General features: G+C 57.5%; 1 protein-coding gene across 1 annotated transcript; it reads right to left on the bottom strand.

Annotated features, from left to right (window-relative positions):
• Nucleotides 1–241: 241 nt before the first annotated feature.
• Nucleotides 242–13,154, bottom strand: Plbd2 (phospholipase B domain containing 2; the record flags this gene model as incomplete). Its single annotated transcript, XM_013503595.1, is given in 11 exon segments — nucleotides 242–916; nucleotides 1,037–1,199; nucleotides 1,661–1,813; nucleotides 2,298–2,369; nucleotides 2,561–2,656; nucleotides 3,181–3,341; nucleotides 6,171–6,268; nucleotides 9,141–9,355; nucleotides 9,493–9,593; nucleotides 10,887–11,045; nucleotides 13,061–13,154. Coding segments are annotated over 11 exon segments (1,480 nt in total), but the record flags the coding sequence as incomplete, so codon positions are not given.
• Nucleotides 13,155–14,351: the final 1,197 nt, after the last annotated feature.

The following is a 14,351-nucleotide window of genomic DNA, read 5'->3' as shown; positions in this document are numbered from 1 at the left end:
AGATGAACAGATGGTGATATATGGCTGATGTGGACAGATGGACAGAAAGATGGATGATACATGGGCAGATGGATGGATGGGGTGACTGCAGATGGACAGGGGGTCCATGGGCAGGCTGGCCCATGAGCGCAGACTGACAGGCAGCAGGATGGACAGGACGACGCAAGGCAGACAGTGAGAGCCCACACGCAACAGTGCCTCCCCCTCAGCCGCTCCACCTCCCCAAGAAGCGCGCTCAGAGGCACAGGCTCCTGTGTTTAATGGTTTGGTTCCTACAGTGGGGGCCGTGGGCGCTGCCCAGAGGCCGGGCGCAGGCCAGGCTGGGTAGGGATGTGAGGCAGGAGCTTGGGGCAACACTCCCGCCAGCCCTGCAGGGAGACGGGCACTCAGGACCCTCCAGCCACGAGTGGCCAGAAACTTTGGTTTTGGTTTGTATTCCAGTTTCTGTCCTCGAGGAAGCTGCTGGAGAGGCGCACAGCCTCTTCCTAGGGGCAGCGGGGCCCCACCCGCGTGCCCTGGAGACCAGCAGGGCAGGGGGGTCGGCAGACGGCGCAGCACAGCGGGGACAGGGATGGCCCGCACTCTTCAGGACTGACACCGCGTCAGTCTCCACACCCCAGAGGAGACCACACAGACAGACCGAGCTCCGGGCCAGCGGACAGCAGAGCCGGGAGGGCGGGCAGGCGAGACGGCCCTCCCAGGGCCCCACAGGGCGAAGGCAGCAGCAAGGCGAAAGGCAAAAGGCGCCTCAGTCCCACGAGACCTTGACAGGGGCGAACTTCCAGAGGTCGGGGTGGCCCATGTGCAGCAGGTCCGGGAAGGGCGAGGTGCTCCACTGGAACGGGGGCACCTGGTCCCACGTGGGGCCGCTGACGGCCAGCAGGCTCAGTGCCTTGGCCAGGGACATGCTGGTCACCTGGGGGGCGGAAGAGAGCAGGTGGCTGAATGGCGACCCTGGCTGGCCTGATGCTCGGAGCCCAGATCCCCGCCCCAGTGTGACCTCAGGGCCCCACTTCTGCCCCAGGTGGGCCAGCACCTTCACATCGATGCCCCCGTGAGAGCGCTGGCGCAGTGCCGGGAACGGGTAGGAGCCGTTGGCTGGGTTGAGGTCGGAGCGGGCGGAAATGGCGTTCTCCCCATTGGGCTGCGGGCTGCAGGCTTCACACTGCGACAGGGGGTCGTGGAGGTAGTCGTTGTACCTGGAGGAGGGAAGGGCACACCCCTCATGGTGGCAGCTCTGTGACCCTGACAGCTGTGGCCTGGACCCCGCTATTCTCCACCACGCCCCTCGTCCTTCAGTTCTCAGATCAGCACTCGCCCCAGAGAAGCCCTCCGACCCCCACCCGGCCAGGTCAGGCGCCCGCGCTGTCCCTTGCTAGCATTTCCTGGGACTCAGGTGGCTCTCGCTGTGCGTCTGCACAGGCCTGGTGCTACCACGAGGCATGGGCTCCTCAGGACGGCGGCCAGCAGGTCTGGTGCCTGCTCCTCCTGGGCCGGGCACAGGGCGGTGGCCCCAGGGTGCCCAGCGTCCTCCCTGTGATGGGAGGGTTAAGTACCGTGACCGCCACTACGGAGCCCTGGGCTGGTGGCAAGGGCAGATGGAGCAAGCTGCGCAGGAAGCTGTCCCGGAAGGGCCCCGCCCCGAGCCGGAAGCCCCCACCTCATCAGCCGCACCATGGAGTCCACGTCGTGCACCAGGGACTGGTTCCGCAGGAAGATCTGGGCGCGGGGGCTCTTGCTGTAGGAAAACCAGTCCCCATACTGGGCCACCAGAGCCGGCAGCCCGCTGGCATTGAACACAGACTCAAAGGACCTGTGGGGACAGGGTGTCACCCCTACTGAGCTCAGCCGGGCCTGGCTGTGATCAAGAACATCGTGATCAGCAGCCACGATGGTCGGGCTGGTGATAGCGATGTCTGTCATTTGTGCCGGGGGTGACCTGGGGGGCAGCTGAGCTTGGGCTCTGGGGTCCAACAGCCAGCCATGGGTTCGAATTCTGGCTTTCCCAGTTCCCACTTGTAGACTGTGGGGAAGTTGACCTTCTCTCAGGGCCTTGGGTTTCTGCACCCAGACATGGACTGCGGCTCTGATCTGGGTTTGGCCATCCCATGCCACGGTCAGCTGGGTGCCAGGACTGCAAGGTCATGCGAGGCTGGCCTAAGCTACACACAAAAGGGTCGGGGCCTTCCTACCCGGCTGGGGGCTGGGGTGCGGCTCAGTAGCTGGGGCCTCTCCTGCTAAAGTGGAAGGACCGGCCCCATGGTGGGGGCTGTGCAGCGGCAGGACGGGGCACGTACGGGATGTTGTAGCTGGCCCAGTAGGTCTTCTCGTAGAGCTCTGAGGTCTTGTCAGCCGCCACCACCATGCCTCTGACACCCGGAAGAGACAGGCAAGGCGGTCAGGTTGGAAGAGCGGCTCCAAGAGCTCTGTCTCCCCAACCCCAATGGGTCCTGAACCCCAGCCCCTCTACAGCGCACCTTCCCAGCACCCTCCCTGGCATGTCTCTGGCCTCTGCCTGCCAGCCCTCTGCCCACCCCAGCCCCTGCTGCCCGGGGCTCACGGGATCTGTTCCAGGATGGTGAGCACCTTGCTGCCCGGGCTGGACCCACCGGGGATGAACGCCTTGTAGTCCACGATCATCCACTGGTTATTGTACCTGCCGTGCCCAAGTGGGAGACTGAACGTACCCGGGCGCTGCCCCAGCCTCCCACCCTAGCACCCTAGCACCCCACGCAGCCAGAAGTCACCCACGGTGACCGCCTAGAGGCGCCTGGCCAGGCAGCCCTCACACTGGCAGGGCAGCTGGACAAACCCCTTCCTCTGTGCTGTTCGTCTAGCCTGGCACGTTCTAGGCCCCCTAACATGGTCAGAACAAAGGTCAGTTCCACGGCCTGATGATCAGCTCCGGGGTGTCTTTTCCCGGCCAACCACTCACCCGCGACTCTCCGGGCCCCCCTCCCGCAACCCCCAGAGCCTCAAGTCCCACACGCCCTCCCTGCTCCAGCTCGGGGGAGGGAACCTGCACGGGATAGGGGCAAAACCCTTCCTGCCCGAGCCTCAGTTTCCCATACACAGAGCAAGGGGGCTCTGCGGAGGGCGCAGAGCCTGTGCCCCTGGTGCCGTCAGGCACCCTGGGGCCCACGTCTAAAGGAGGTGGCCGCAGGGCCAGGAGCCACTCACGTGCCGCTGTTGAACATCTTGAAGACGTCCGTCCAGGTGGCCCCATCCACAGCCAGGCGGTTGGCCACGGTGTTGCGGACCCACTCGAGCACGCAGCCCCGGGGCTGCACGTACTTCCACAGCGCCGGGTTCCTGTTGCCGATGGTGGTCTCCAGCGTGACCTGGGAGGGGAGGCCAGGGCTGCACCTCCCAGGCATGCCACTTCCCACGGCTCTCAAGGTGGGTGCTTCATGGATCTTTCTTAAAACCTCACGTCCTAAACTGAATGTGGTGGCGCACGCCTATAATCCCAGTACTTAGGAGGCTGAGGCAGGAGGATCATGATGAGTCTGAGGCCAGCTTGGGCTACAAAGTGAGACCCTGTCTCAAAAACAAAAACCATGGGGCTGGGGATTTAGCTCAGTGGCACAGTGCCTGCCTGGCAAGCACCAGGTCGTGAGTTTGGTTCCCAGTACCGGAAAAAAAACAAAAAAACCAAAAACAACAACAACAAAAAAACACCTCACATCCTGATCCTGACTTAGGTACCTGCTCCTCTGGGCTCCTGTGGTGGGCACTGGAGGGACTCCGGGCTGTGCTCCCAGCTTTTCCCTGGGAGCCAGACCCCAAGGGAGCCCAGCCTGCTCTCCAGGGGGGCCCCCACCAAGCCAGCCCACCCACTCCCACCTTGCCCTGCAGGGCCAGCGGCCTGAGAAGTGGTGCTGCCCTCAGCTCCTGCCCCTTCTCCACGTCCTCCTGGGGCTCTGCCTGCCTGCTGCAAGTTTGCTAAACAATGCTTCTCTGCTTCTTTAAACTCCAGTCAGCAGCCAGGAGGGTTCCGCTGGTCTTCTCTGGTGTCGAGTGAGAAGGTGGGGGCAGGGCTGAGTGTGAATTCACCCTCTATGATGGGTCCCTGACTTCCACAAGAGCCAGTGCGTCCCCCGGGGACACCGACTGCCCCACTGAGGACCACTGGCCTGACAACACAGATTATAAAAATAATAAGCAAGGGCTGGGGATGTAGCTTTGTGTGAACATGCTGGCTTCAATCGCCAGTGCCACAAACAAAAAACCCAAAAGCTGAAAACAGCTAAAAGATAACAGTATTCACAATGTGATTTTTTTGTTGTTTCAGTTGGTTTTGGTTTTTTCAGACAGGGTCCTGCTATATAGCCTGAGCTGCCCTCAGACTTGCAGTGATTTTCCCGCCTCAGCCTCCCAAGTGCAGGGACTAGAGGTGTGCGCCAACATGCCCGGCTCACAGTGTGATTTGCGTGTTTATGACTGGTGATCTCTTTGTGGGAAGGTACTGGGAATGGAACTTGGGACCTTGTGCTTGCCAGGCAGGCACTGCGCCACTGAGCTGTATCCCCGGCCCCTGATCTTTATTCTTTTATACGTATATAGAAAAGAGGACACCGTCAAGGCAAGCCCATCTACTGGCAATGCCCACCCCCGTCCCTAGTCCCCTCCTTGCCCCGTACCCAGCCTTTCTGCATTGAGAACTGCGGTGGGGCTGACCCTCCTCCCTTCACCTGCGGTGGGGCTCCAGACACTGTAAACTGGGATGGGAAAAGCCTCACACAGCCGCCTCCTCACTGACATCGAGACGCAGCTCCCATCTTCTCTCGCTGCTAACAGCCAGGGCCTAACACTCACTGGCCTGCCTGGGCCGCTGCGGCACCCAGCGCGGCACGCAGCACGGCGCAGGGCGCCCACTCTCGGAGATGGCGCCCGTGCGGGCTGTCCCCGCGCCGTGGCACCCGTGTCTGCTGGGGGCCTGTGCCTCACTGTGTCCACGGCGAGGCAGCACAGAGGCCTCGTCATCTACTCGCGTAGTTTTAGACAACCATGCTGCGGTGTGGCTACTTCCTTTACAATTCGACGTGTTTGGGCTTATGCACTCAAAAATCTAAGCCCAGCTGGACACAGCGCACACCTGAGACCCCTGTGCATGCTGGGTGACTGAGGCAAGCTTCAGCCCGGCCCGGGCCACTCAGTGACTTAGCAAGAAGCCGGCTCAAAATTTCAAGACTTAAAAAGGGGTGAGGCTGGAGCTGACCGTGAAGGCCTTGGGTTCAGTCCCTAGCACTGAAAAAAAATCCTAGATCCGAGAAGGGGCTGACAGTGGCACAAAAACTGTGAACTCCAGGGACTGGATGGAACCGGCCCTGTCGCCCCTCCCTGCGCCCTCAGCCCCACCGGGCCTAGCAGGCCTCTTCCCACACTAAGACAAAAGTAACGGACAGGACAGAAAGAGCCCCTCCTGTCCCCAGGGCTGGCATCCTGTGCCCCAAGGGTGCTGTATAAAGCGCACTCTGTCTCCTGGCAACATTGCCCTGGCAATGGCGGGCACAAGCCTTGGTGGTGAGGGTGCCAGGAACAGATTTCTAAGCGAGTCTGGATGCCAGCCAGGGAAAACAGCAGAACAACACAGGGGAAACGGCTGCTCTTCAGAAGCCCCGCCGAGTGGGAGGATTTGGGGGAAGCAGGAACAAGGTCATGGGCGGCCAGGGGGCAGTGCAGAGTTTATCCTCAGCCCAGAAAAACAGAACAGCCCAGGCATGGTGGTGCATGCCTGTAATCCCAGTTCTTGGGAGGCTGAGGCAGGAGGATCACAAGGAGTTCAAGGCCAGCCTTGAACATAGTGAGCTTAAGGCCTGCCTGAATTACACAGCAAGACTCTGTCTAAATAAATAAATGAATGAATAAATAAACAAACGGAGGTTGCCACTTCCCAGGCAACGGTGTTTCCTGAGGTCCCAGAGGCCAGTGGTCCCCCACAACAGAGTTACAATGAAGAGGCCTGAGCTAGATTCAAGATTTGGGGCCCTGTAGGGGCCTAGGAGTCTGTATCTTGCAAGCCCACAGGGGCCCATGCCCCAGAGCAGGGGGTTGTGGTGGGGCTACACCACTTTATTCTCCCCAACTCCTACACAGCGCCTGGCACTGATCTCTGCAGGCTGAATGACCTTCCTGAGCACCCAGAGCCCAGGGCGGGGGTGACTCACCAGCCCGCTGCCCAAGATGTAGAAGTCATCACCGGAGAAGAGGGTGCCTGGGTAGGATGAGAAGACCAGCTTGTTGCCCGGAGCCAGGGGATAGTCCTCTGTGGGGACAGCGGCAGGTGCGGTCAGGGAGGCCCGGGGACCCCTGCACCCTGCCTGGCGGGACTTGGGGCGTGGGGCAGGGAGAGCCCCACACTGGGTTTCTTCTCCATTAGCAGATGAGGCCATTGGATAGAAAATGTGGAGTGGCCCTGGGACTGTGGCTCAGGGTAGAGCACTGGCCTAGCAAGGCGGAGCCCTGGGTTCCAGCCCCAGCACTGCAAAATAAAACAAAACAAAACAAAGACATAAAACTGCACAAACATGGAGTGAACCCCAATATAAACAATGGACTTCAACGTATCAACATTGGTCCCTCTCCTGTAACAAACCTCCCTGAGAGACGTTACAATGATAAGGCAAGGAAGCAGGGTTGGGATGTGGGAAATTTGAGTATCTACCCAATATACCTGCAAAGCTATGACTTTTCTTAAACATAGGGGCCATTTATTAAAACACCATACATATATGGTATGATAGTGCATCCTTTAATCCCAGTCCTCTGGGTGGCTGAGGCAGGAGGATTGCAAGTTCAAGGCCAGCCTAGGCAACTTAGTGACTTAGGGAACCCTGACATAAAATAAAAAGATAAAAAAGGGCCGAGGATGTAGCTCAGAGCAAAGGTCCTAAATGAAAGGGAGGTGGGAAACATACATAAATAAAATACATCCAAAAAGTCCAGGTGGAGCCAAACCAAGCTGGCCATGCAGTTTCCTCTAGGAGGGGCGGGGCTTCTGCTGCATCAGAGCCAGTGCCCAGCCTGCCAGTGCTCACACACTACTCACATAATGAAGCAAGTTACAGAAGAAAATCAAAGGAAGTTGTGCCACTGGGGAGCAAACCCAGGGCCTTCACGTTGAGCCACTTCACTAGCCCTTTTTATTTATTTACTTTTATTTTGAGACAAGCTCCCCCTAAGTTGCCAAGTTGCCCAGGCTGGGCTTGAACCAGTGATCCTCCCGCCTCAGCCTCCCAGACAGCTGGGATTACAGGTGTGCCACCAAATACAACATATTTATAAGTAAAATGTAAGGGAGCTGTGGGTGTAGCTCAGTGGCTAAAGACCTGTTCAGCACATGGGGTTCAATCTCTACCACTTAGGACACACTACAGACATTCTTTCTCTCTGTCTCTGTGTCTCTCTCTTTCTGTCTCACACACACACACACACAGCAAACAGGCTGGAGCCACAGCTGCACGAAGGAAGGCACAGACGCCAGGCACCCATGGAGGAGGAGGCCGGGCACGAGGGAGCACGAGCTGCAGGACTCTGGCCCTGCCCTGTCCCTCACCGCCAGGCTGAGCCCCGCACCCCGCGGGACCTCAGGCAGAGACCCCGGGGTGGGGCCGGGGCCGGGACGCTGCTCAGGGCTGAGCACATTCGGGTCTCTAGCTGATGCTATGCAGTCAAGTGCACGTTCAGAGCGTGTCATGCTGCTGCTCAAATGCTTCCCCAGAAGTCGGCTAGTAGAAATTCATGGCCACTGGGCTGTCTCCAAAGCACTTTTGCCATGAGGACCTTCTGTCCTCTCCCCAGGCAGAAGCTGAGATGTTTCCCTAGTCCAGGCCTGAGTCAGAGAACCTTGGTTCACAGGATCAATGCACTGCGAAATTTACCTGATGCCAGCGGGGTTCCTCTTTAAAGTGGCACGGCCAACACGTCCTCCCACGAGTGGTGAATAAGGGCAGACCCTTCCCCCCTGTCTTGCTGCTCCAGCACCACCAAGTTTTAAAGTTTGGCCAAGCTGGGCACAGTGACGCACATCTATAATCCCAGCACACAGGAGGCTGAGGCAGGAGGATCACTATGAGTTCAAGGTCAGCCTGGGCTACATTGCGAGTTCAGGGCCAGTATGGACTGTATACCAAGACCCCGTCTCAAAAATTCAAAAACAAATAAATAAATAAATAAAGCTTGGCCAGGAAAGAGACACTACAAATGTTTGGCAACAGAGCCTCTAGGGTTGACCTGGACCTGGGGCCAGGGCCCAGGGTGGCCCTGCAGGGACTTGGGCCTGGGCCGCTACTTGTCACTGTGGACAAGAGGAGAGGGTCACGCATCCCTCACAAAGGCAGCTGTTTGCAAAATGGCCATCACCTTTCCTGTGCCGGCATCCGCAGCATCTGCAATGGGACTTAGAGACGCCTGCCACCGAGGGTGGGGTCTGCCCTGCCCCCTTGAGTCTGGGCTGGCCACCTGCCTTGCTCTGGGTGTCAGGAGGTGGCACCAGTTTCATCCAGGTCTCAGTAGGTCTTCCCCTCCCTGCCAGATGTCACATGAGCCAGCCTGGGCTCGCCTACTGGGTTTCTGTCCCCTGAATTGATGGTCAAACCCCAAGCTCGGGAATGAGGCCATCCTAACCAGCCAGCTCCCCCCAGGGGACAATAGGGACACTGGTGATCCCAGCCCTATTCAGCTACATCTGGCCCAGAGAAACAAACTACCACTACCAGCTGACCTCAGACTCAGGAGCAAGAGCTAGACGGTGATTATTTTAAATTTTGGGGTGCCTGGTTACACACCAAAAGCTAACTGGTACAACTTGTAAAATAAAAATGGAAAGGAAACACACATGGCAAAAACAAGATGAGCTGAGCACAGTAGCACATGCTGTGATCTCCAATACTTGGGAGGCTGAGGCAGGAGGATCCCAATTTTGAGGCCAGGAGAGAGACCATGTCTCAAATAAAGCATTAAAAGCTCTGGAGGTAAAGCTTAGCAGCAGAGCACTTTTCTAGCGTGCACCAAGTCCTGGGCTCAATCCTTAGCACCCTCCCCAATGAAAAACTGTTGGAATGGCTCTCGTGTGACCCCTGTTGCCAAGGGCAGGGATGGGGGCTGCTCACACGCGCAGGTGCACCTTGTCCACCCACCTCGGGGGCCCTCCCGGAACTGCAGCTGGTACTTCTTGAGGACACGCAGCATGTACTGGTAGGCATTCCACGTGTTGTGGGCCACCAGCAGGTCCCGCTGGCCGGGCAGCAGCTTGATGAGGGCAGAGCAGGAGCCGGAGCCCAGGGTCGCCCTGGTCTTGGTCTTGTTCAGGGCTGGCTCTAGGTCCTCCAGATCGCCTGAGATCTGCAGCAGTCTGGGAAGGCCGGGCACCAGGTCACCAGGCCTGCTGCTCTGCACCTGGTTCACAGCTGGGGCTTGGTGGGGCCACAGACTGGCACAGGCCACAGGCCACAAAGAGCAAGGGCAGGGTGGTGAGCAGGTGGCACTTACAGGAACCCCAGAGGCTTGACAGAGAACTTCCCAGTGGGGAAGTTCAAGCGGCCCTCGTAGCTGTCCTCCAGGCCCTTCAGCTGCAGGAGGGTCAGCCTCACCTAGGGGAGGGACGGAGGGAGGGTCACAATGCCCCCTGAGGGCAGGGGCCTGGCCCAGGCATCTCCGCCAGAGCGGGGCAGGCCCACTTCACTGCTGGGCTCCAGCCAGCCTTGAGTCCTACATGCCAAGCACCTTCCTGCTTTCAGTGAGCAACTGCAAGGCCCGCCCTGGTGCCACCCCCAAGGCCCCCTGCTGAAAAGCCTGGTTCAAAAGCAGCTTCCTGCTGGAAGCCTCACAGCCCGGCCGGGCCCTCGGGCCGACACTCCCCACCCTGAGGTCAGGCACTGGCACACTGTGCCTCGGGTGCCTGCCGCCTGCAGCCCGCTTCTCTCCACTGCCACTGTGGTGCCCCATAGCCCTGAGTACTGGCACCTTCGCAGGGCATCGGCCTCTGCTACACGTGCACCAGGCACTTAGCAAGATGGTCGGATGGACGGAAGAACATGTAGATGGACGGGTGGATAAATGGATGTGTGGAGGGATGGATGAGTGGATGGGAGGGAGGGTAGGTGGGCGGATGGAAGACTAGAGGGATGGATGGATGGATGGATGGATGGATGGATGGATGGATGGACGGACGGACGGACGGACGGACGGGCGGTTAGGTGGGTGTATGAGTGTGTGCCGGGTGGGCAGATGGGTGGAGGAAGGGACGGCGGTGGTGATGTGCATGGGGAGGTAGAAGAGCCTGCTCTAGGGAGGGTACACTTAGGGATATGACAGTGGAAACTGTCCCAAGCGAGAGAAATGGCACAAACCCAGTCTAAGGTAGGCAGACGTGCAGCCAGGCACCCACAGCACTTCACAGCAATAAACTGTCCTGGGTAATTCACAGTTCACCCCTTGAGGTTTTTAAGGAATCTGTAAATTAGCTGACTTGTTTCTTCCTGACCAAGCCCATTGTCCAAGAGGAAAGTACCTGACCCAGACTCTCTGTTAGCTGCGGCCAAACAGCAGCTCACCCAAGGAAAGGAAAATGCAGTGCTCTAGGCCAGAACTCTCCCTGTGTTTCAGTCCAACCCCTGCAGCACTGCAATCACCCAACCACGCAGTCTCTGCAGTACACAGGTAAACAGAATCTTAAGGAGTAACTGTGTTCCTAGCTCTTCTTTGATAGAAGCAAGGCAGAGGGCTGACAGCGGGCGAGGAGGGACTGCTAGAGTCAGTCAAGTGCACAGACAGAGGGACGGGGGAGGTGCGGCAGGCGGGGGAAGGGCAGGTTGGACAGGAGGGCAGGGATGATCCATGCACCGGCTGAGCCGCTGGGCCGCCAGCAGGCGGGGTGGGTCCACCTGGTGCCAGTAGGGGGAGTCCCGGTGCAGCTCCATCTCCTGCTGCATCCACTCCAGGTTGGCCTCCAGGAAGCTCTTGAGCCTCTCGCAGTAGCCAACCTCGTACTCGAAGGGGCCACAGTAGTTCACCATCGTGTTCATCCAGTGCATGTAGATGAGCTGCGGGGTGAGGGGTCGGAGCTCAGGCTCAGCGGCCCAGGGCACCAGCCAAGGCTCCCACTGTCCCCTCCCTGGCAGCCTCCACCTGCCCAGCCCCACCCCTATCAGGGCCCAGCCCTACCGGGGTCTGCCCCTCCAGCAGCCTTGTCTACCCGACCCTGCACCTCCTCTCCTGGTCCCGGGGACCCAAGCTATCTATGTGTTTTACCAGATGGACAACTAATGTGTTTTCTAGTTTTGTTGTCTTTTGGGTTTTTGAGATATGATCTCACTATGTGGCCTAGAACTTGCGCTCCTCCTGCTTCAGCATCCCGGGTGCTGAGATTACAGGCGTGCCCACCACGCTGGGTTCCTAAATAATACTGTTTGAGTGGCTCCACATTCTGCTTTAAGCAGCAAGGCCACAGCAGGAAAGCAGACAGCAGGGCTCCCTGCTGACACTGGTTCCCACGGGGCCTCACTAGGCCGTGGGACCTGCCTGCCAGGGGCCACGTGGGCAAGCCTGGGCTGGTCTGTGGAGAAGAGGAGAGACCTTGTAGCCCTGCCTTGCCTGTCCCCGGAGGCGACAGAGAGCTGATCCCAGGCCCAGGAGTGAGGCCACCCAGCCATACACCCTTACCATTGCCATGCGGCCCGGCCATGGGCTGGGACCTCAGAACTTTGGACTAAGTAAACCTTGCTGCTTGTAAGCTAATTCTCTTGGGTGTTTCATGATAGTGACATGAAGCTGATTAACACCTGCATTTGACAGCTAAGGAAACTGAGGCACAGGCAAGCGCTTCACCCAGGCTCGCCTAGGTAGCGAGTCAAAGGACTAAGTTTTGAACCTATGCCAAGAAGCACACTTGTGATTCTCAAGCACTGAGTGCACCAGGCAAAGGTTGGGGTGACATCCGGCCATACCCCACCCACTGAAATGTCCCCGAGTCACATGTGCCAGTGAGAGAGCTGTGACGGTGCCCAGGTGCCACTTCACTGGGACACATCTGAATCCTGCTCAGCCATCAAGACCCCCGGCCCCCGTGCAACCCTGTCCTCCATTGGGCCGGACTTAGGGGACACAGCTGGGGTGCCAGTGTCCCCAAGTAGACCAGGTGCCCCTTAGAATTGATCTCCGCCTTGGGCAGCAAAGCCCAGGGTCTGACACTCGCTCAGACATGACGGCCCGCAGCCCTCTGACACAGTGAGCAGCTGCCAGGATGCCGTGTGTGGTTTACGAAGGGGTCTCACTGGAGCCTGGCCTCCTCCTCTCCCCCGGTCCACCTCATATTCACCCGAGATGCCCTACCAGACTCCCCTGCATCTGCACCGCACCCAGGTCCCATGGTGCTCTGGGGCTGCCTTGAACACTTCATCCTATCCCTGCATCACCTCCAGGACACATACTGGAGGAGAGGGGCAGCTAGTCCCCAGACGCATTCAGGTTGCACTCAACACTTGAACACCCACTTATTTTCCAGCCTGCAACCCGGCCCACCGAACAGGAGACAGCCATCATCTGCAGCCCCGCCCATGCTGGGTGGTGTCCACTGTTGACTTGGATAAGTATGACCATTTTTGTAAAGCTTAAAATCACGTAAAGCAAAATATGTTCTTGTTTTGTTTATTTGTTTGTTTGCTTGTTTTTTTGAGACAGGGTCTCACTATGCAGTTCAGGCTGGCCTTGAGCTCACTTTGTAGCCCAGGCTGGACTTGAACTCCAAACGATCCTCCTGCCTCAGCCTCCCAAGTGCTGGGATTACAGGTGTGCGCCACCATGCCCGGCTTAAAATATGTTGTTCTGAGATTCAGAGTCAGTTAAAATCAGATGAACAGTGAGCCAGGTGTGTTGATGCACACCTGTAGTCCTGGCACTCAGGAGGCTGAGCCAGGAGGATCACAAGTTTGAACCCAGACTAAACCACCCATAATGAAACCCTACCTCAAAAGGCAAAATAAAATCAAACAACCTTCCCAGGGAACTGTCTGGCAGGGGAGGAACTAGCTATGTCCCAGCTGCCCCGTCGTGGCCTCACCTCCTCCGACACAGAGGCCTCCACCACACCAGCTGCATAGGCCTGCAGGCTGTCATTGTAGCTGCCACTGGTGCCCAGCTCCAGGAAGGCCCACCTGGGGACAGGAGGGACAGAGTCAGCGCATGACCCACAGGAAGCCGCCATTGCCACCGTTCGATGCCGCCCGGGATGCCTGTTTTGTCCTCTGCCTTTGTGCCCTGTCTTCATGCGCTTGTCAGGCTAAGTCCCTAAAAGAAGAGCAGTTGGGTCAGAAGCACAAGGGATTCTATTTTATTTTACTATTTATGGGACTAGGGAATTGAATGCGGTAATACTATGCCACTGAACAACATCAGATTCTCAGCCCTTTTTATTTTGAGACAGGGTCTCACCAAGTTACCCAGGTGGACTCGAACTTGGGATCCTCCCGCCTCAGCCTCCCCAGGAGATGAGATTACAGGTGTGCATTGTGGTGCACAACCTTCTCAGCAGCGCTCTGGTAATACCAGCGTGGCCAGGCCTGCAGCCGTTATAATAGCGAATGGGCTGACTCCGCAAAGAACAAACTCCTGTTTTTCTGTTCTTCCTTATTTTGGTGTGTGTGTGTGTGTGATACTGGGCTGCAACCCAGGCCCTACTCCCTCATTTAAAAGGATTCCTGGCAGGAGGATCACCACAAGTTCCAGGCCAGTCTGGGATACACAGGGAGACCTTGCCCCAAAAGAAACAAACAAACAACAACAAAAAGAGCCCAATCAGTATTTTTTGTAAAGCTCAAAATCAAGTAAAGCAAAACAATATGTTTTGAGATTCAGACACATGCAGTTAAAATCAAGTGAACAATGAGGCAGGTCTCGTGGCGCACACCTGTAGTTCTGGCACTCAAGAGGCTCACCTCATGAAGGTGATAGTTGTAAATTCAAACAAGGGAAACCTGTTTGTTTGTTTGTTTGCTTGCTTTCACAGTGCTCAGGAGGAATGAGGGCCTTTGTACAGAACTACATATATCCCCAGCCCCTTTTAAATCTTTTTTTTTTTTTTTGGCTTTTGACACAGTGTAGCTCACGTTGTAGCCCAGGCTGGTCTTAAACTCACAACAATCCTCCTGCCTCAGCCTCCTGAGTGCTGGGATTACAGGCGTGCGCCACCACACCCAGCTTAGCCCTTTTAAATTTTGCCACAGATCTGCCTAACTCACTAAGTTGCCAAAGTAGGATTCAAACTTGCAATCCGCCTGCCTCAGCTTTGCAGAGTGCTGGCATTACCGGCATGCACCACTATGCCTGCCTAAAAATAATCTTTAAAGGCAATT

Source organism: Chinchilla lanigera, unplaced genomic scaffold, assembly GCF_000276665.1.
Source record: "Chinchilla lanigera isolate Chin_1 unplaced genomic scaffold, ChiLan1.0 scaffold00081, whole genome shotgun sequence".
NCBI classification, from domain to species: domain Eukaryota; kingdom Metazoa; phylum Chordata; class Mammalia; order Rodentia; family Chinchillidae; genus Chinchilla; species Chinchilla lanigera.
The sequence above is the reverse complement of the archived record's forward strand: the minus strand, read 5'-3'. Positions and strand labels throughout refer to the sequence as shown.